This window comes from Myotis nattereri, assembly GCF_964212035.1.
Source record: "Myotis nattereri genome assembly, chromosome: 15".
NCBI classification, from domain to species: Eukaryota; Metazoa; Chordata; class Mammalia; order Chiroptera; family Vespertilionidae; genus Myotis; species Myotis nattereri.
The window spans coordinates 2,061,681-2,083,058 of NC_138090.1; the positions used below are offsets into that span (position 1 = coordinate 2,061,681).

Genomic DNA, 21,378 nt, shown 5'->3' on the forward strand with positions numbered 1-21,378 from the left:
GCACCCCCTCAGTGCAAGAAGCAGAGCAGGAAATCTTTGTGTGCGGAACTGCTTTTCTCGTGGCAGAACCAGACACTGTCATCCGAAAACAAAGAAAATAAAACACTTTGAAACCTGTGTCCCCACAACGAAGAGGTCTCCCCAGAGGTAAATTGAAAATAATTACCTTTATTGATGCATCTGTAACCGCTGTGTGGGGTCTTCTTTACGGGCGTCATAGGTTATGAATGAACTCTTTACTCCGCCCACCCATGCTCTCGCCAGGAAACAAGCAGACGGCAGGCAGACAGCTCCTGTGTGGGGCCTGCCCCGCCTCCCGTCCACGCCTCCTTCGTGTGGGCGGAGCGTTTATTTCGGAGAAGCGACCTCTTCCGTCCTCAGTGTCTGCGACTCGGGGCAGCTGAGCCCATCCCGGGCCCGGGTGTGGGCGTGTGACAGGCCTGCCAGCAGCCGAGCGCGTGATGGGCTCAGGGCTGAGCACGGGACCCGCGTCAGCCCAGAGCTGTGGCCTGGAGCCTCTGCTGGGATCGCCGGGGGTTCCCATCGGGAGCCGGACGGGTGGGCCGCGAGCCCAGGGCTGCTGGCAGCCACTCTGCGCCACGAGGAGGGCGGGAGGCAGCCGTCCTGCCCGGCACCCCCCCCCCCAGCTTCCCTCCGGGAGCCGCCGAGCCCCTTTGCCCGGAGTCAGTGTGAGGGCCTCCCCGCAGCTGACGCAGAGAGCAGAACGGGGCGACTTTTTTTTACTTTTATTCTTTTTTACAAAATCAGTACATCATTGGCAACACTTGGCACACAGGCCGGGAACCACAGCCTGGTGAGAGCGCGCCACACGCCCGTGAGAGACACGCGGACCCTCGCGGTACCGGAGGACGCCGGGGTCTCAGGTTTGGGGGCCACAGAGCGGCCGTCCAGGCTTCGCTCCCGTCTCCTCTTCCATCCCCGCTGCGCCCCTCTGCCACGTCCGCCCGGCTCTCTGCCGTCTCTGCCCCCGCAGGCCGCGGGCTGTCCGCTGGGGACCCGCCGCCCTCAGCCCTGCGAAGTGGCCGTCCTCAGCAGGGCTGCGAACATGGACCCCGGCTTCCGCTGCAGGGCCTCCGGCCTGTCGAACTCCACAACCTGGAGAGGAGGGAGGGAGGGACAGGGCACCGCTGAGCCCCGGCCCGAAGGGCCCGCAGGCCTCCCGGGCGCGGGCCGAGGGGCGCCCTCCCCGCGGCCCGGGGCGCCCGTCACCTTCCCGTTGTCCATGACCAGGATGCGGTCGCAGCCGAGCACGGTGGTGATGCGGTGGGCGATGACCAGCACCGTGCAGCCCCGGAAGGCCTCGCGGATCGTGCGCTGAATCAGCGTGTCCGTCTCCGAGTCGATGGAGGCGGTGGCTTCGTCAATGAGGATGATCTGGTGGCGACAGAACCGGTGGCAGCAGGGCTAGGCTGGGGTGGCTCAGTGGATAGAGCGTCAGCCTGCAGACCGAAGGGTCCCAGGTTTGATTCCCGGTCAGGGCACAGGCCTGGGTGTGGGCTCCATCCCCAGTGGGGGGCGTGCAGGAGGCAGCCGGTCCATGATTCTCATCATCGATGCTTCTCTCTCTCTCTCTCTCCCTTCCCTTCCTCTCTGAAACCAATAAAATAGATTATAAAATAAATAAAAATTAAAAAGAGCAGGTGCGGGCGGCCTCGTGGGCCCAAGACCGGGTCCGGTCCTGGGCCGGCCACCAGCTCGCCGAGACACGGAGAGCTTTGGGTTGAGTCCGGGCCCCTCTGGCCCCCAGACCTGGTGACCCCGCAGCCCCGCCCGCCGAGAGGGACATGCTTAGTGGTGGCGGCGCGGGGGCAGGTCTTGCTCTAGGAACCGCCTTCCTCTTTGCGGGACGGACGGGAGCCGCCACCAGGCCAGGAGGAGGGGTTTCCTGGGTGTCGCTGGTTACGGTCAGGCTCCGTAGAAAGAGGGCGTCGCGAGTAAACCAGCGGCCACGGGTGTGACAAAAGCCACGCGTGCACGTGTGAGTGTGCAGGGTGTGCCCGTGTGTATGTGTGTCCCTGCACATGTGTGTGCACGTGTGTGCGTGCTTCTGTGTTTGCCTCTGGCTTGCTTGTGAGAGAAAGCACGCTCCCAAGAGCCCACGCAGCCGCGATGAGGTGACGGCGACATTGTCTGGGAACAGTGATGGCGTTTCAGACCCAGGGAACTCCCCGGACGGCTGACGCGAGTCCCCCCTAAGCAAGCGGGGATGCGCCCCGTGTTTTAAGGGGGTCATGTGGTGGCAGCTGCGAGGCTCTGGCCTCGGCTTTCCAGTTCTGGGGCAGACGGACGTCGGCGTGGGGGCTGAGGGCCCGGGCTGAGCCCCGCCACGCCTCCCCCTGCCACTCCCCCAACACACACGCACGCGCACATACGCACACACGCACACACGGGCCATGGCGCCGGGCACTGCACCTTGGAGTTGCGCAGGAGGGCGCGGGCGATGCAGAGCAGCTGCCTCTGCCCCACCGAGAAGTTCTCGCCGTTCTCCTCCACCTCCGCCTGCAGCCTTTGGGGAAACTTCAGGATCTGCCGAGTCAGGCGGACAAGAGAGGTCACATGGGCCTGTGGGCACGGCGGGCGAATCGGCCGACCCCTCGGGCGGCCCCTGTGCCTGGCGCCCCTCCTCGTCTCTGCGCCGCTCTCCTCCCCACCCACACCCGCAGGATCCCGCAGCGCCAGTGCCCTGTCCTAGAGGCCTGGCCCTGCCCCTGGAGCCGCTGCCGGTCGCAGGCCTTTGCCTTTCCCCCTCCCCCACCTCTGCTGTGTCCTCAGCCCACACTGAGCCTGGCCCCTGGTGTCCCGATGTCGTCCCATCTCATGAGACGGGTCCTCCGTGCGGAGCGCGTCTGTAGTGCCGGGTGGGAGGCGCCTGTGGGAGAGCCGCCAAGCCCGATCCCAGCTCCGCTCACCGTCCTGCTCAGGAAGGTCCTCTCCAGGGCGCCCCAGATCTGCTCGTCCGTGTGCCGGTCAAAGGGGTCCAGGTTCAACCTGCCCAGGGAGGAGGCCGTGCTCAGTAACCACCCGACTGGGGCAGCCTGTCCCGTCCCCGGCAAGGGTGAGGGCGAGGGCCCGGGGTTACAGACGCCACGGACCCCGCGACGGGCATTTCCCGGGCCGGGTGGTACCTGTCCCTTCTGCAGGCAGCAGCCGGGTTCTGTTTGGGGCCACCTGTCCCCCAGCCCCCAAGCCCTGGGGCTTAGGTGGGGCTCTTTCTCAAGGGTGAGCAAGTCAGCACGCGGCAGCCCCCGGCCACAGGCCAGTCCCTGGCCACAGGCCAGTCCCCGACCACAGGCAAGTCACAGAGTGTGACTCGGGACGGTTGGGGCGATCCCTGCAGAAAGGTTTGCTGCTCCTCTGACTGACAGGAGAGGCTCAGCCGTCCCCCAGGAGGGACGCGGGGAGTCCCCAAAGCCCTCGCTGAGGCCCGGAGATGACTGGGCCTTGACCAGCCTCGGCCTCCCCGGGATCGCAGCTGAAAGAGGACTTTGTAGCTTAGCCGTTGGCGGTGTGTGTGTGTGTGTGTGTGTGTGCATGTGCGCGCGTTGGTTAAAATACACGTGACACGTTTGTCCTTGTAGCCCTCTGTGAGCCTACGATTCAGTGGCATTAAATACATTCCCCATGTGTGTGACCACCCCTGACACGCACCGTCCTCAACAAACACCCCGCCTCCGACAACTGCCCCTAAAATCTTAAAGAACGGATTTACTTCTCTCAGGAAAAGCGGGGCTGCTACCGAACGGGCGTGAGGACATGGTGCGGCCTGGTGTTTGGCGACAGGCCGCAGGCGGTGGGAGGGCAGCGCTGGGGCGTGAAGGTCACAGTCCGACTCCCGGTCAGGGCACAGGCCCGGATTGCGGGCTCGATCCCCAGGAGGAGGCGTGCAGGAGGCAGCCGGTCCGTGATTCTCTCTCATCATGGATGTTTCTATCTCTCCCTCTCTCCTCCTCTCAGAAATCAATAAAAATATATTTAAAACAAACAAACAAAAAAACAACACCTTGCAAATGTTCGGGCGTCGAAGTTCACCAGGTGGATACCAGGGTCTCTGTGGATCTTCAGACGCCGCTCACGAGGTGGGCCAGGTGGGCACGAGGGGCCCAGAAACGGACAGCCCTCCAGCCCTGACCTCCGGTCCTCTCCCCGGGGGGGCCCAGGCCAGCACGCACCTGATGGTCCCCGAGAACAGGACGGGGTCCTGAGGGACGACAGACAGCTTGGACCGCAGGTCCTCCAGGCTGATGCCGCTGATGTCCACGCCGTCGATGAGGATCCGGCCCGCTGCGGCCTCCACCAGGCGGAAGAGCGCCATCCCCAAGGAGGACTTCCCTGTTGGGGCGGGAACAGCAGGGCGTCGCTTCCTGAACCTGCCCGGGGCCGGCACAGGGGACCCCCAGCGCGCACACCTGCGCGCTCCCGCCAGCCTCCTGGGTCCTTCGCGACGCTCCTCACCCCTGCAGTTCCCTCCTCTGTTTCCCTGTCTGGTGACTTGCCCGCCACCTGTCCCTCCCCGGGGCCCACGACAGCAGGGACTCCGGGTGCTACTGGCCGGTGTCTGGGACAGGACCCAGCATGACGGGAGGGTCAGCGAACCCCTGCCTGAGAACAGGTGGACACCCCGAGGCCCAGATGGAGGAGGAGGTGCCCGGACAAGCCGCTCACCGGAGCCAGTCCGGCCCACGATGCCCACCACCTCCTGGCCGCGGATGGTCAGGCTGATGCCCTTGAGGACGATGGGGGTGTTGTCGCGGTATCTCATCTGATAGTCCTGGAAGCAGACCTCCCCGCGCTGCGGCCACCCGGCCGGGCAGCTCACGCCTCCCACGTGCGGTGGAGCCTCGGGGACGCACAGCTCGTGTTCGAGGAAAGAGAAGGAAGCCGGTCGTTACCACCCGCCTCTGCCCAGCCCCGCGGACCTCGGCTGCGCCCCGAGCGTGGGACCGCCCCAGCCACCCTGCCTCGGGGTCAAGACCCTGGCTGTGTGATCAGAGGGACACCCCAGGCCATCCCTGCCCCCAGCTCTGTCCCCAAAGAGGGGGATGCCCTAGAGCTGCGTCCTTGCTGTTAATACAGAGAACTCTCTAACGCAGTGCCCGAAGTGCGAAAGAAACGGAACCAGAGCAACGCCAGCCCAGGCAGCGGGGCGTCCCCCGTGGGGCGCGTCTCAGCGCGGAGCCCCGGCCCTCGCGGGCTCCCTGTCCTCGCCCTGCGAGCTGGGCTTTGTCACACGCGTTTCACAGGCTCGGACAGCGCCAAGGACTGGCTCGCGACAGCACAGCTGGCGGGGGGGGACGGCGTGGACTCCGGCCCAGGCTGCCTGAGCCGCGCGCCCGACGCCACGCCAAGCGCGGCGGGCGTGTTGGGAGGAAACAGCGATGGAGAAGACGCAGGGCCGCAACTGCGAGCCACAGCTGCCCACACGGTGCCACCACAGCGCCCCTCGGGGTGAGACCCGGCTGTGCGGCTCACGCGTTCGCTCACGGAGCAGGCAGGGCACCCGGCCTCGGAGGCCTCGACGGCCAGGCTGTGGCACCGCGAGCGCGTGCTCGGCCGGCCGAGCCTCCGTGCCCTCCTCCGGGGAACGGGCCCCAGCACACGACGGCCTCCCGCGGGGCCGCGTGACTCGGGAGATCATCTGTGCGTCGTAGCATCGAGCCTTTCCTGGGGCCGGGCCGGCCAGGAGCTGCCTGTGTCCATGTGTTAATCTCTGCAACCACCAGCGGGGGAGCTACTGTGACCCGTCCCATGTCAGAGGCCGCACAGCCGATTCGGTGGCAAAGCTTAGACCTGAACCCGGGTGATCTGGCCCCCAGGCCTGCGCCCAGCTGCTGCGGCACAAACAGACGCGGTCGTACACCAGGCCTCGCCGTCGTCCCTGCTCTCCGACGGGGCAAGCTCCCATTTCTGCGAGGGGAAGCTCCCTCCCTCCACATCCGGGACGCTGGCCCGCAGAGAGGCCAGTGGACATGAGCCGCCAGGAGTGGAGGAGCCCCCAGGAGAGAGGAGACACGGAGGGCGGGAGGCCCGGGCCCCAGGGCCCTCCTGGGAAAGCCTCGGGGCCCCGGGGACGGGCAGAGACCTCCAGGGGAGCCCGGCTCACCGGACCCGGGCCCGCGCCCACCTTCATGTACTGCAGCATCCGCTCCACCGCCGTGAAGTAGGCCTCCGTCTCTGAGCCCACGCGTGTCGTGGCCTGGAAGTTGGACGCCAGCTGAAAGGGAGGAGATCGGCAGTCGGGCGACCCACCGTGGGAGCAGGAACGCTCCAAGCTCTCGGTTCCTCTCGCAGCGGGTCCGGGAGGGCTGGCGTTCATCTGGCGTGGATTCCACGTGTCTAACATGCACTGACCCCCACGTTCACACACGTGCCTCCCACGTCCACGCTCCATTGCCTCCCGGTACAGACACAGTCCTGACACAGGCGGTCACGGACTGGCCCAGAGTCACGCCGCCCGTGTGGCAGAGCCCGGGCGACTCACGCATCCTGACCACATGTTCTTTCTTATTTTTTCAGATATTTTATTGGTTTCAGAGAGGAAGGGAGAGGGAGCGAGAGACAGAAACATCAATGATGAGAGAGAATCATCCACCGGCTGCCCCTTGCTGGGAATCAAGCCTGCAACCTGGGCCTGTGCCCTGACCGGAGAGTCGAACCCTGACCTCCTAGGGCAGTGATGGCGAACCTTCTGAGCTCGGCGTGTCAGCATTTTGAAAAACCCCAACTTAACTCTGGGGCTGTGTCACGTATAGAAATTTTTTGATATTTGCAACCATAGTAAAACAAAGACTTATATTTTTGATATTTATCTTATATATTTAAATGCCATTTAACAAAAATCAACCAAAAAAATGAGTTCGCGTGTCGCCTCTGACACCCGTGTCATAGGTTCGCCATCACTGTCCTAGGTCAGTGCTCAACCACTGAACTACACTGGCCAGGCCCGACCACACATTCTTAATCACTGCTGTGCCCCACGGGGCGTGGCAGGAACGCAGTGGAGCAAAGCCCAGCAGGCACCTGGCTCAGCACCGGCCCAGGCCCAGCTCCCAGTAAATCCCTCTGTGGTCGCACCGGCCCGCTGAGTGGGAGCACCACAGCCATCCACGTGGCCCGCGCACGGGGGCAGGTTCTGCACACAGGCCCGGATGAGGGTGCGTGCCCGCTGCGGGGCTCACCGAAGGGCCGACGGGGCCCTCTGCTTACCCGGAGGAGGCGTCAGCCTTGGGCGCACAGCTCTGAACCAGCGAGAGACAAAGCCACGCGAGCACAGGGGACGGTCCATGAACCCCGGGGAGGGGCGCCCGGGCCAGCAGCCAGCGTTCCTTCGAGTCAGCCTCCCGCAGGCGTCTGTGGCCGTGAGCCTGACCAGCCGTCCCTTCCCCCGAGCCCGGGAGGGACGCTGACAGCACATCAGGACCCCCTAGACACCCTGATTCAAGCTAGATTCCCAGACCCCGTATCTGGAGCGGTCAGCGGGCTGAGGAAGCCTGCAGGAGCGGGGACCCCTCCCCTCTGGAGCGGTCAGCGGGCTGAGGAAGCCTGCAGGAGCGGGGACCCCTCCCTCTGGAGCGGTCAGCGGGCTGAGGAAGCCTGCAGGAGCGGGGACCCCTCCCTCTGGAGCGGTCAGCGGGCTGAGGAAGCCTGCAGGAGCGGGGACCCCTCCCTCTGGAGCGGTCAGCGGGCTGAGGAAGCCTGCAGGAGCGGGGACCCCTCCCTCTGGAGCGGTCAGCGGGCTGAGGAAGCCTGCAGGAGCGGGGACCCCTCCCTCTGGAGCGGTCAGCGGGCTGAGGAAGCCTGCAGGAGCGGGGACCCCTCCCTCTGGAGCGGTCAGCGGGCTGAGGAAGCCTGCAGGAGCGGGGACCCCTCCCTCTTCAGCCGCCTCCCCACATCAGTCGGGAGAGTGACAGCTGGGTCAGGGTATGACAGCAACGTGAAGCGACACCAGCCAGGCAACCGAGAGGCCAGCGTCCTGGGCCTGGCTCTGCTTCTAACGCTCTGTCCATTCCAACAACCCCCCTCTCTGGGCCTCAGTTTCCCCACCCGCGCGTAGAGGCTGGACCCTGCCGTCCGCTCGCCTTCCATTCCTACGTCCTCTGCCTCGGGTGGTCTTTCATGCAGGCGTCCCGCTCAGAGGGGCCAAGGAAGCCAAGCAGCGGATCCAGAAGGCCCAGCGCGTGGCTCACGTCACGTGGTCTCCCGTGGCCAAGTCCCAGGCGGAACCACCGTCCTGCCCGCGCTCACCACCCCGAGCCCGCTGTCCGGCCCCCGCCCCCTCACCTGCAGGATGAGGCTGATGGTCAAGGCTTGGAAGGAGTGGGAGGCCGAGGACATCCCGAGGGCCACGAACAAGGCCACGGCCAGGGTCACCAGGTTGGCCATAAGCTCCAGCCTCAGCGACACCCAGCGCGTGGAGAACAGGAACATCAGCTGGTAGTTATTGTGCACGTCGTTCAGCCTGTTAAACCTCGAGGGAAGGGACGCGTGGAGCCACCGTGTTGGTCTGTCCGAGGGCTTCCCGAGGTCACCCCTCGGCCGCCGCTCCCACCCACCCTCACAGCCTGGCGTCCCTTGTTTTGCCCCCCCCCCCGCCCCCGGGTGTTGTTTTCATTGCTTTTCAGGGAGGAGGAGGAGGAGGGGGAGGGGGAGAGAGGAACAGCGACGTGAGAGAGACACACCGATTGGTTGCCTCCTGCGCGCACCCCGACCAGTGCCGGGATCAAACCTGCAACCCAGGTGCGTGCTCCTGACGGGAACTGAACTGGCCACCCTTGGGCGCACGGGCCAACGCTCGAACCTCCGAGCACGCCAGCCAGGGCACAGCCTGACTTCTCTCTGGGGGATTCCCCCCTCTCCCCTTTCTCAGCCACGGAGCTGACCAGACCCCCGCTCTAGGCCCTGAGCCCCTCAGGCCCACCACCTACCCCTTCACTGGGCCAAGGAGAGTGAATGAATAAATGTGTGAGCGGGTGGAGGCGGTGATGCCTCCCTCTGCACCTCCGCCCGGGGGCTGTGTCCCCCGTGGGTGCTGAGCATCGACGGTTCTCAGTGCTGACTGCGTGCCAGCATCGCTCCCGGACCCCGCAGCCCTACCGTCCGCACTGTCCTAGGGGGCTCTCCAGGGCCACTGGAGAGCTGGTGCCGGGCTCATCCACATTCCAGCTAATGAACACACACCACCTCCCACGCCCCGTCTTACCAGGCTCCGAGGCCAGCTCAGACGCCACCTCCTCCCGAGAGCCTTCCGGGGTCCCTCCCTGAACTCTGCTGGCGTTTGACCAGCTCCTCTCCCATGCGGCTTGTCACACCCCACCCGGACTATTACACAAACATGTCATATTTCTGTGTCTCCGTCTTCCACCCGACTACGAGCTTCCTGTCAGTCCCTGTTTGGCCCTGACAAGTCGCTAAGGTCCTTGGACACAGTTAAGTTTTGCTTGTTTTAACAAACATACAGAAGGCACACCTATGGGTGTGGATGTAATGAAAGAGAACCTGTTACTTAGGAAGTTCCTGGTCCTCATTTTATGAAAATGCGATGCCTGTTTGGAAGGGAAAGAAAAAGCAACTGCCCGGCCGGCTGGTGTGGCTCAGAGGCTGAGCGTCCACCTAGGACCCAGGAGGTCGGGGTTCGATCCCCGGTCAGGGCACAGGCCCGGGCTGTGGGCTCCATCCCCAGTGCGGGGCGTGCAGGAGGCAGCAGGTCCATGGTTCTCTCTCATTACTGATGTTTCTCTCTCTCGCTCCCTCTCCCTTCCTCTCTGACATCAATAAAAATATATTTTAAAAAATAAATAACGTAAAAAAAACTAATGAAAAAGTGCTGGCCCGGACGCTTCTTGCTGTGAGCTGCAGTAGCAGGTGGGTGCCCTGCCCAGGGCCCCAGCTCTGCATTTCCTGTGTCGCCTCCACTCTGTCCCCGGGGGATCGCCTTCCAGAGGAGGCTCTGGGGCTCCCCAGTGAGCGGAGTGAGGCCGTGTTCCCCTGGTGCCCAGCACCCTGCTCCCGCCGCCCCATGGCCCCGCCGCCCCCCTCCCCCTTCCTGCCCCACGGCCCCGCCCCCCCCAGATTTCCCCCCACACCCCGGTCCTGCTCCACGGCCCCTCCACCTCCTCCCCAGTCCCCCTTCCTGCCCCACGGCCCCGCCACCCCAGGTTCCCCCCCACCCCGGTCCTGCTCCACGGCCCCCCCACCTCCTCCCCCGTCCCCCTTCCTGCTCCACGGCCCCGCCGCCCCCCGCCCCCGCCCCCCGTCCTGCCCCACGGCCCCGCCGCCGCCGCGCTCCGGGGACTCACTGGCGGACGAAGTCCTCGCTTTTCCCGTAGACGTGGATGGAGCTGAGCCCGCGCAGGGCGGTGAGGATGTGGGAGAAGAGCGGGGAGCGGCTGTAGTTCTCCAGCCTCTTGAACACGTTCAAGGCCCGCTTGAACTTCCTGCGCCGCCGCCGCAGAGGAGGAGAGGGTGACCGGCCGCCCCGTCCAGGCGGGTCCCAGCCCCGCGGAGGCCGCCCGCCCGCCCGCCCGCGGGCAGAGAGACCCGCTCACACGAAGTAGAGGAGGCAGGTGGCGAACAGGACGATGCCGATGAGCAGCACGTAGGGGGACAGCACGCTGACGATGACCATGTTGATCAGCACCACCAGGACCAGCAGCAGGAACTGCTCGGCCACGATGGGCAGCAGCTGGTCCAGCTGGTCCAGGTCCCCCGTGAAGCAGTTGAGCAGCCGGCCCGTGGGCGTCGTGTCGAAGAAGCTCATGGGGCAGAGGGAGACCTGCAGGGAGCAGGCGCGGCCTGAGGGGGCGGCGGGCCGGGCGGGGACCCTGGGAGGGCGGGGGGGGGGGGGCGTCGGGGAGGCAGCGGGCCAACGCCCGGGCTCCCTAGGCCGTCTGCTCAGGCTCCAGCGCGCGGACTCCTCCGCCTACTGCTGTGCGGCCCTGGGCAAGTGGCCTCCCCCCTCGGAGCCTGTCTTCTTGTCCGTCGCCCTCAGCAGATCCTGAGGCCCAGGGGACCCAGACCACACCTGCGTTGTGCGCTCACTGTCATAAGCCCGACGCCCACCACATGGCGCACGGGAACATGTGACATGCGAACATGTGACATCTCTACAACGTCATCGGCTGCCACCCCAGGGGATGGACAGCCCAGACCACTGGGTATTCTCACCGTGACACCTCGTGTCCCACGGCCACGTGAGGGAGAGACCAGGGCGCTGGGGGCAATCCCACGCAGCTCTGCCTGTGACAGGGCTCGGCCCACCAAGGCCAGCACCAGTGTGACCACTGACCCTCCAGCAAGGGACAGTGAACGGCTAGGACCTCCCTCCAGCAGCAGGTGTGACCGGCCCCCGTCCACCTGGGGGCCTGGTGTCCATTTACAGCCTTGGGACACTCGGACAGGCAAAACCACGGAGACAGGAAACAGATCCGTGGTTGTGGGGTTGGGGGGAGGGAGGGGTGGACAGGGACCCCGGGGGCAATCCAGGGCAGTGAAGATAGTCTGGTGCTAAATGGTGGGTACATGTCAGCATACATTTGTCAAAAAAATAAAAATAAACGAAGAACGCCCCAAGACGTAGCGCCCGTCCCAGCCTGCCTTGCTTCCCAGCTGGGCCTCGCCTGGGCACTTCCTGGCCCGATACCAGTAGCAGCGATCTGCAGATCTCTCCGTAGCTCCTGCCTGGCGGCCTCAGAGCCAGTGATCCAGGGGGGACGGGGGAGAGGGGGGGCGAGGGGAGGGGGGAGGGCCATAGAATGTACACCACCCAGAGGGAACCTTCTGTAACTGTGGGCGTTAGGTAATGATGATGATAAGAGACCCGTACGGGCGTCGGCTGGGACACACGCCCACACGCAGGCAGGGTGCTCACGTGGGGGCTGGTGAGGGCCTGCGAGGACGCTGTGCTCTCCACCCACTGTTCTTGACCCAAACAGCCCACAGCGCCTAGCTGTTTTCTAAAGGGGGCGCCGCCCGGCCCGGCCCGGCCCGGCCCGGCCCGGCCTGCGCAGGCCCCGCGCCCACCTTGCTGAAGAGGTCGTTGTGCAGCGTGGTGGACGCCGTCCTGGTGGCCCGGGCGAAGGCCGCCGCGGAGCAGACCCCCACGCAGGCCAGGCCCAGGGCGCTGAGGCCCAGCACCGCCTCGTAGAAGGGCAGGGCGGGGTTGTCCAGGATGTCGCCCGGGTCCGAGGCGGTTCCGTTGCTCTCGCAGCTGCTGTTGGTCTGTGAGAAAGAAGGGGGACGCGGTGTGACGATGAGGACCTCCGGCCCCTGTCCCCGGCTCCTGGCCCCGAGCCCCAGGGGTGCCCTGAGCAACGGGACTGGGAGCGTCCTCCGCTCGCACCCGTGGCCTCCGGCGCTGCTTCCAGACACTCGGGCCTCCGAGACCTGGGAGTCCCCTTGCAGCTCATGCGGGGCAGGTGGCTGGGCCGCGGGTGACAGCTTGGAACCTCCCGCCCACCCCCATCCTGCAGGGAGAGGGCGGGGGTGACATCAGGCATTGCACTCGCCTCCGTGAGGAAGCCAGGCTCTGGCGGATTCGAGCCCCGGCCCAGGTCCACCGCCTGCCTGCGAAGCTCAGGGCTGCGCGGAGCGTGTCCTGAGGGCTCAGCCCGCACCCGCTCCCTTTCTCGCTGCTCCCTAAGCGGGGCTCAGGGTGAACCCGGGCATCTCGCATGGACCTGAGAGCCCTCCCTCTGAACTGTCCTCATCACAGGACGAATCCCTAGAGGGTGGACGCCTCCTGTCATGGCCTCATGACCTGGGGCCAGCAGGCAGCCTGGGGTGGGCATGCCTCCCCCTGGAAGTGTCCCGTCTCTGCTGGGCCCTGCCCCCTGCTCCTTGGCTCTTCCTCTGAGATGTGCAGGTCACCCCTGCACAAATCAGAGCGGCTCCCGGCCTTCCCCTGCGTCAGCGGTCAGCCCTGATGGACTAGAACCTGCTTCCCGCCCCCCATGTCCAGCAGGTCTACCTTCCTGTGGCCGCCCAGCCCGGCTCCCGCCCAGCCAGGGGCATGGAAGCCGCGCGAATGTACGGAACCCGGCATGCCTGGGCCAGAAAGAAACCTCTTGGTTTTGTCCCCAAAAGACCACAGGGTGACGGTTCAGTCTGTGAGCACCAGGTCGCGCCGGGCAGAGGCCCCCGAAGTCTGGCTCCCAAAGGGCCTCCCTGGGCTCCCTCTGTCACCAGGGCAGTGGCAGGCGCTGGGCTGGTCCCGGGGTCCCCAGCCTGGGCTCAGCCCCCAGAGAAGCCACTCCCTCCGCAGGGGCCACGGGCACGCCCCCCCCCCATGCCTAGGGCACTCACCCCTGAGCCCTGCCCCAGCCAGTAGCTCAGCCACCAGAAGTAGAAGGCAGAGAAGGCGTTGAACAGCAACATGAGCAGGAAAACCATGATGGCGACCGCGTACCCTGGGGAGGGAGGGGGCGTGACCGGCGCCCAGGGAGGCGCACAGCCCCTGACCACGCTGCTCGCACCCAGGCCCTCGGGTCCCCTGCCCCCTGAGAGGACCAGGAGGAGCTGGGCTCAACCCCTGGCTCTGCTGCTGACAAACAGCGTGGCCCTGGCAGGGACCGAGGTCAGGGACCGCATTCTACTGCCCCTGCTCTGAGGTGCCCCAAGAAGGCAAGTGCCCAGCACCCAGCCCGGTGCCTGGCCCACGAGCAGTGGGATCTAGAGAAGTCGTTCCCCTAAGCAGGGCCGGGGCCGCCGCCTGTGCTAGGGGGGCACCCGGGTGGGGGTGCCGAGCCTGGTGCTGGGCACGTGCCTTCTCGCTGAGTCTCCACGGAGGCCCGCCTCACCCAGGGCTAGTTCCAGCGCCAAGTAAAGGGTGGTCAGGGGTCACAGTGACTCAGAAACCTCCGCAGTGACCCCCAAAGTGCCATCGTGCAGTGATGTGTGGAGGCCACGAGGCCGAGCTGGGGAAGCTGCTACCTGCCGCCGCCTTCAGAAAGACACGCCAGCGCCACCGCCACGACCGCTGCGCCCGCGTTCCCACGCACGGCGCTGAGTGTGCGCCCTAAGCCGCTCCTCTCAGCGCTGAGCACGGGCTCACCGAGGCCACAGCTGGGCCGTCTGGGAACCACTCGGCTACGGCCCTGTGTGAACCGCACTTCCTGCGTCCTTTGCCCTGATGCTTGGCGCTGGGACCCTGGTCCCGCGAGACCCTCTCCCAGGGGCAGCTCATTCCAGGGGCAGCTCATTCCCAGGGGCAGCTCATTCCAGGGGCAGCTCATTCCCAGGGGCAGCTCATTCCCAGGGGCAGCTCATTCCAGGGGCAGCTCATTCCAGGGGCAGCTCATTCCCAGGGGCAGCTCATTCCAGGGGCAGCTCATTCCCAGGGGCAGCTCATTCCAGGGGCAGCTCATTCCAGGGCTGGCCAGTGACTGCCGTGAGCTGACACCCACCGCCGCCCGCCACCCACAGCCTGGCGGCCTCAGCAACCACGCACCCACACAAGCCCGTACTCCCTGCCCGAGTCACCCCGGGCCAGGTTCCAAGCAACTAGGAACCCCCATAGCCAGGGCCCCCGGAATCACTCCACCCACCCACCCTGAGCTTGCTCAGGGCACCCCTGCTTGCCCACTCTCTCCCAGGAAAACCCAGGAAGGGCACGCTCTCCCCTCACCGCCATCTGACCCCCCTGGCACCTCCCCGTGGCCCTGGGGGCATGGCCTGCCTGCAGCTGGCAGGGTCTCCCTCATGGCTGTAGCGCCCGTCTGCTAGTCTGATAAGACGCATCTCGGGGGCATGGTACCGCCAGCGCCCCTGGGCACGTGGTCCCAGCACTGGCTGTCGCGGGGGAGCTGCCGTCACCGAGTGGCGGGGACAGTGCAGGGTGAGCCTCATGTGGGGCGACCCGGGGTGCCCTGGGCCTCCCATGACCTCACACCTCCCCGGTGACCCGGGCTCGGGGCAGGGCGGGTCCTGGGGGCCCCCGGCAGGCGTGGGGCCGCAGCCCGCACCTCCGGTCGCCCGGATGTACTGGTGGTAGACACGCCACGTCAGGGACCCTTCTTCCATCTTCTCCTTCTGTGTGAGCTGGTTCTGCAGCCCTGGGTGGGGAGGAGGAGGAGAAGGCGTTCTCCCGGCTCTTCCCGGCGCCCAGCGGCTCCCTGCGAAGCTTCTGCGCCTGCCCCCCTCCCGCTCCCTCGCCTCCCAGCGGCAGCGCCCGCCCAGCCTGCCCCTAATCCACGGAAGACCCTGGACCCCAGATCTGGAAAGGGGGTCCACCCCCAACTATTCAACAAGCCCCAAGGGCCTGACATCCCACACGCTGGACGGGTCAGAGGGGCGGCTGGAGAGAAGGGGACAGAGGTGACCTAGGGCCAGGATCCTGGTTCCTAATTGTCATCACGATACTGTGCAACCTGGGGAAGTCACGCAACCTCTCTGTGTCCTCGTCGATGGACAGTGAGATGCTCTGCAGCAACACGCTTCTGCGGCAGCTGCCCCAAAGCCGCTGGGACCCCAGCCGGGCAGGGCCGGACCCAGCGTCCTCACCTTCACTGTCCCCAAGAGGCTCCTCCTGGAGGGGGTGCTGGGCTGGGCCGCCCACCTGAGGCTCTCTGGCCGCCTGGTGTGTGTTCTGGGGGAAGCAGGGCTGTGAGCGAGGGGGTTCCTCCCCGAGGGGGAGGGGCGGGGGCAGGGGCAGATCACCTGTGTGGCCTCCCCATGCATCATCTGGATGAGGTGGGCGTATCGCCCCTTCTTCTGCATCAGCTCACTGTGAACCCCCTGCTCACAGATTTTCCCGTCTTCCAGCAAAATGACCTGGTCGCAAAACTGCAGATACTGAGGAGCCAGAAGAAATAAGATCTTCAGTGAGCACACAAAGAGCTGTTCAGCCTCACTATTCCACAGGAAACCTGAGTTCAAGTCGAGATACAATGTTATTTTATACTAGAGGCCCAGTGCTGGGCGGCGGGGGGGGGGGGGGGGGGGGGGGGGGGGGGACGGGGCCCTCAGTCTAGCTTGCGCCAGGAACAGGCCTAAGCAGGCAGGCGGACATCCCCCAAGGGGTCCTTAGCGCTGCTGCAGAGGCGGGAAAGGCTCCCGTCACCACCGCAGCGCTCCCAGCCGTGAGCCCAGCTTCTGGCTGAGTGGAGCTCCCCCTGTGGGAGCGCACTGACCCCCAGGGGCCAGCGCCAACATTGAGCATCTGCCTCCTGGTGGTCAGTACGTGTCATAGCGACCGGTGGTTCCGCCTTCCTGTTGATTTGCATATTTAGGGTTTATTATATAGGATTACCAGGTTGGCAGAAATTAAACGATGGACAACCCCAGGTGCTGGCCGTGACTGGGAGGAAAGGGAACGCTCGTAAAATGTCTGGGCGGGTGGTAGATCGACACAACTCCTTTGGAAGGCAATTGGACAATGCCGCGTAACACTAAAGGTTTCTGAAGAATTATGAACCAACAATTCAACCCCTTAAAACTCTATCCTAAAAAAAAATCTCAAACAACCATAGACACACGCAGACTGATGTGCACTGAGGCGTTTTTGTAAAAGTGCAAAATGAGGGGACGACCCTACGTGCCCACCCTCGGGAATAAATCCTGGGGTATCGGCGATCGGAGCCCCGCCCCCGTGAGACTGACAGCTGCACCTGTCAGCGTGGACGGTCTCTAGCCTGTGACGTGGCGGGAAAAGGCAGGTTAGCACCGGTCACGGGAAGTAAAGCAGCAGCGACGTACGGGTTAGCACGTGGGGAAGGAGACTTCACTGTGTCTAAGAGTCACACGGATGTGGAAGGGGAGGAAGGCGTGGGCGGCCCCGTGCACAGCAGGGCAGGAGGGGACGGAGGGTCCACGTGTGATTGGGTCGTCGGGGTGCTGGATGCTGGGTTTTCACTAGATCGCCCCCGAAACCTTGTTGTGGCTGTTAATCCTCAGCCGAGGATATTTTTCCCATTGATTTTTAGAGAGAGTGGAAGGGAGCGGGGGAGCCAGAGAGAAACATCGATGTGAGAGAGACGCATCGATGGGCTGCCTCCTGCACGCACCCTGACCAGGGCCAGGGAACCTGCAACCACGGTACATGTCCTTGCCCGGAATGGAACCTGGGGCCCTGCAGTCCGCGGGCTGAATGCTCTATCCCAGCTGTGGGCAAACTACGCCCCGCGGGCCGGATCCGGCTCGTTTGAAATGAATAAAACTATTGAAAAAAAAGACCGTACCCTTTTATGTAATGATGTTTACTTTGAATTTATATTAGTTCACACAAACACTCCATCCATGCTTTTGTTCCGGCCCTCCGGTCCAGTTTAAGAACCCATTGTGGCCCTCGAGTCAAAAAGTTTGCCCACCCCTGCTCTATCCACTGAGCCACACCAGCCAGGGCCCTTCCTAAAGCTTCTTATGCCTTTTTAAAAATATATATATATTTTATTGATTTTTTTTACAGAGAGGAAGGGAGAGGGATAGAGAGTTAGAAACACCGATCAGCTGCCTCCTGCACACCCCCTACTGGGGATGTGCCCGCAACCAAGGTACATGCCCTTGACCGGAATCGAACCCGGGACCCTTCCGTCTGCAGGCCGACGCTCTATCCACTGAGCCGCACCGGCCAGAGCCCTTCCTAAAGCTTCTTATGCCTTTTCTTATACCAGAGAGATGGTGAGGCTCAGCTGGAAGAGGGGGGAGAAATAGCGACAGTGTCTGCGGCCAACGCCAAGGATGAGTGTCCAGGGGAGAGGGGAGGCCGGCAGCCCACTCCGCCCTGCTCTCGGGGGAGACTTGGGGTTCTCCTTCCAAAGCCCTGGCCCCCCTGCCCTGTGGAAGGTGAAGGGGACCCTGAACTTGGGTTTGGGGGTTCGCCAGCCTGTTTCCTTCGCACAGAAAGGAGAGAAGGGCCGAGTTCTTCACCACACGCCCCGCGTCGGGGGTCTAGGCTGAGGGGAAGGGGCGGGGGAGCCCGTCCCACGGGCGTCCAGTCACCTGCAGCTGGTGCGTCACCAGGACGACCGTCTTGCCTCGGAGCGTCTTCTGGATGCACTCCTCGAAGATGTGCTGCCCCACGCGGGCGTCCACGGCCGACAGCGGGTCGTCCAGCAGGTAGACCTCGCGGTCCGAGTAGATGGCGCGGGCCAGGCTGATTCTCTGCTTCTGCCCCCCCGAGAGGTTGAGGCCCCGCTCCCCGATCTGCGGGCGGACAACCAAAGGCACCGTGGCCGGAGGGTGAGCACCGCCGGAGGGCGGGGGGGGGGTGGCCTGGACCCCTCAGGGCACACCCCGAGGCACCTAAGGATGGGGCGCCCCTGGCCTCAGCACTCGGTGCTCCCACGTGCGGGAGAAAGCGCCCCTCGGGGGCGGCGTGGGTAGAGCAGACGTGGCACGTGGCACGTGGCACCGCGAAACGCCGCTCACTGCGAAGGCCGGCCCCGGGCCACCGCGGCCACGGGATCGGGCTCCAGGGCGCCGGGCTCCCGAAATAAGGGGACGGACGAGCACCGCCTGCTCCCCTCGCGCGGGTGTCAGACAGGAGCCGCGAACGAGCCAATGAAGAAGCCGGTGCGAACGCGGAGGACGGCAGGCGCCTCCCGGGGGGACGGGGCTGCCTCACCTGAAGCGAGGCGCGCGGGGCGCTAGACTGGGCTTTGCCCGTGGAACGTGGCCACAGGCTGCGCTGCGGTCACAGTGAAGTGGGGACAGCACTGCCCCTTCTCTCGGGGGCCAACGACGGCGAAGTATCAGAAACGCAGCCGTCAGGACGACTTCCCGTCCTGGGGCCTGGGCTATGTTCCCCCGAAGAAGGGGTGCTGGCCAGCGAGGGGGGGGGCGCACAGGGGTGCCTGGGAGGTTCCCCCTCTCGACTTCCCTCCCTCATTGGGGGGCTCGGAGGCAGCGCGGTGGGGGCCGCTCTGTGTGCCGGGAGGCAGCCTGGGCCCGGGGCCCACAGGGCGAGCTGCCCGCCTCCCCCTCACCTCCGTCAAGTCTCCGAAGGGCAGGATCTCCAGGTCGCGGTTCAGGGAGCAGCAGTGGAGCACCTGGCGGTACCTGCAAGGTCGGGGGGGCTGAGGGACACACGGGCAGACCTGCACCCCCCAGGTGCGGAGGGGGAGCACTCGCACTGCCGGCTGAGGAGACTGCCCGCGTCCTCCTGCCTCTTCCCTTTGGATCTCGCGCGCACGCGGTGGACATCGGAGCAGAAATGAGAGGAGACGGCGCGGCGAGAAGCGCGCCTCTGGCGTCTGTGGCCCTCGGGCTTTTTGTTGTCCGTGTTCATCCCCCGCCCCCCAAAAGGATATTTTTTCAATTGATTGTTAGAGCGAGTGGGAAGGAGGGAGAGAGAGGAGCTTCAATGTGAGAGAGACGCATCGATGGGTTGCCTCTTGCATGTGGCTGGATGGGCCTAGGATCAAACCTGCGACCCAGGTACGTGCCCTCGACTGGAAGCAAACCCTGGACTCTTCAGTCCTTGGGCCGGCGCTCTAGCCACTGAGCCACACCGGCCAGGGCCCCTCAGTGGCTTTTCTTAGGAGCAACTGCCATTACAGTTTCTTATGTATTTATTCAGGAACAACCCATTCCTGTGGGCCCGTGGGCAGCTTATATGGTTTAAGGGTCCTGAGTATCTCATCACACGCTGCACACGGCCACGGCGTGAGTATGTCACGTGCCCCGGGATGGACATGGGGAGTCTCTCGAGTCTGTGGCTGCTGTGACCATGTGCCGTGTGGACACTCGTGTGCACGGGTCTCCGTGTTTGGTGAGATTCTCTGTGTTGCGTGCCTAGCAGCGCCCAGCCCGTGTTTGTTTTGGACAGATATTTCAAAACGGCCCTGAGTCCCATCGGTGTGCGGGCAGAGCGGTGATCAGATGAGGGCTGTGTTAGGACGACGCCCCTGGGGGTGGACACGGGGAGAAGCGGGAGCCAGGGCGCCGGGGCAGGGCCAGGGAGCAGTCCCGGCCAGAGAGCGCAGCGCAGAGCTGGCCGCTAGCAGAGAAGAGAGGAGCGCAGAGATGGAAGGAGATAGCGCCGTCCAATGAGAAGGGGGCTGCGGGAGGAGGCGGCTGGCTCTGGAGAGCCATCGCACCGATTGGGCAACTCGGGGACCGGCCAGCAGCTCACCAGTTGGCATTGGGCCTGGCCGGCTGGAGCTGGCCAGTGTGAACCCCTCCAGGCCTGTGCCCTTGGGGCTGTGACTCAGGGGGAGGGGCCGGTTGCAAAATTGAACAAAGTCAACAGAGGCCGAGTCCCAGAGCTGGAGCCCGGCCCCCAATCCTCTGCCCCACAGCCACTCGTGGTCGCCAGGGGAATGTGTGAGCAGGTCACCCCCCCCTCCACGAACCCAGCTGATTCCTCCACATTGACAACCTCGTCGCCCCCTTGACCTCCCTCTGACTTTGAGGTCAGGAAGGGATTCATACAAACACCCGTGGAGCTAACCTTTCGGAGGGGGAGGGCCCATAGACCAAAGTAGTGAAACCTGGAATTGCTGACAGCCACGGGGTTCAGGCCCAGCGGCATCAAATCCCACCAACTTTGGGCACGTGGCTGACCCTCTTGGGGCCTCAGCCGCCTGGCCTAGAACATGGAGAGGACAGTGACCTTCCTCTCACAGCCAGGAGGGCGGTGCTGGTGCCTGAAGGGAGCCCGTGCGGGTGCCAGCCGCTCTCAGGTGGCCACTCCCAGCGGGGGGTGGGAGGATGGGGGAACCTTCCCCAACAACCCCCTCCCCCACGTCCTCCCTGCCCCTCCCAGAGGCTTACCGGGCCTGGTCGCACTGGCTTCCCATGAGGATGTTGTCCCTGACGCTGCCCGTGAGGAGCCAGGCCTGCTGGGGCACGTAGGCCAGGCTCCCGTGCACGCCCACCGAGCCCTCCAGCAGGTGCATCTGCGGGCGTGAGTCAGCCTCAGGCGGTGCCCAGGGGACATCCAGGGCCCCGCCGGCCTCTGGACCCCGGGGCTCGCCTATGAAATGGGTCTTAGGATGACATGCTCCTGCCCGGCCGGCGTGGCTCAGGGTTTGAGCGTCGACCTAGGAAGCAGGAGGTCACAGTTCAATTCCCGGTCAGGGCACAGCCTGGGTTTCGGTTCAGTCCCCAGTGGGGGGCGGGCAGGAGGTAGCCGATCCATGATTCTCTCTCATCATTGATGTTTCTCTCTCTCTCCTTCTCCCTTCCTCTTTCTGAAAAACATGTTTAAAAAAAAAAATGGAACCTCAGTTGTACAACCACAAGGACCTGAATTTAAAAAACAAAAGAACAACATGCTCCCTCCAGCCCCACCCGTGAGTCAGGGTGTGGCCCCAAGAATGCGGAGCTAAACCAGGACGTTCCCTACCGGACGAGCAGGGCTTGCAAGGAAGACACCCCATGCTTTTCCCGCTTGGTGTCCAGCCCCTTTCCGTGGATGGAATGCCC

General features: G+C 64.7%; 1 protein-coding gene across 1 annotated transcript in view; it reads right to left on the reverse strand.

Moving 5' to 3' along the window:
• Positions 1–992: 992 nt before the first annotated feature.
• ABCC11 (ATP binding cassette subfamily C member 11) overlaps positions 993–21,378 on the reverse strand; it is a gene marked incomplete at its 5' end in the record, with an annotated part of 34,810 nt that continues 14,424 nt past the window's right edge. The window contains 19 exon segments of the mRNA XM_081107013.1: positions 993–1,116; positions 1,231–1,395; positions 2,434–2,547; positions 2,931–3,009; positions 4,191–4,350; positions 4,684–4,873; positions 6,143–6,232; positions 8,299–8,485; positions 10,314–10,451; positions 10,563–10,789; positions 12,037–12,234; positions 13,318–13,421; positions 14,976–15,065; positions 15,514–15,598; positions 15,670–15,804; positions 17,950–18,153; positions 18,936–19,008; positions 20,725–20,875; positions 20,878–20,926. Coding sequence (XP_080963139.1) covers positions 1,027–1,116; positions 1,231–1,395; positions 2,434–2,547; positions 2,931–3,009; positions 4,191–4,350; positions 4,684–4,873; positions 6,143–6,232; positions 8,299–8,485; positions 10,314–10,451; positions 10,563–10,789; positions 12,037–12,234; positions 13,318–13,421; positions 14,976–15,065; positions 15,514–15,598; positions 15,670–15,804; positions 17,950–18,153; positions 18,936–19,008; positions 20,725–20,875; positions 20,878–20,926 — 2,529 coding nt within the window. The 3' untranslated portion in view covers positions 993–1,026.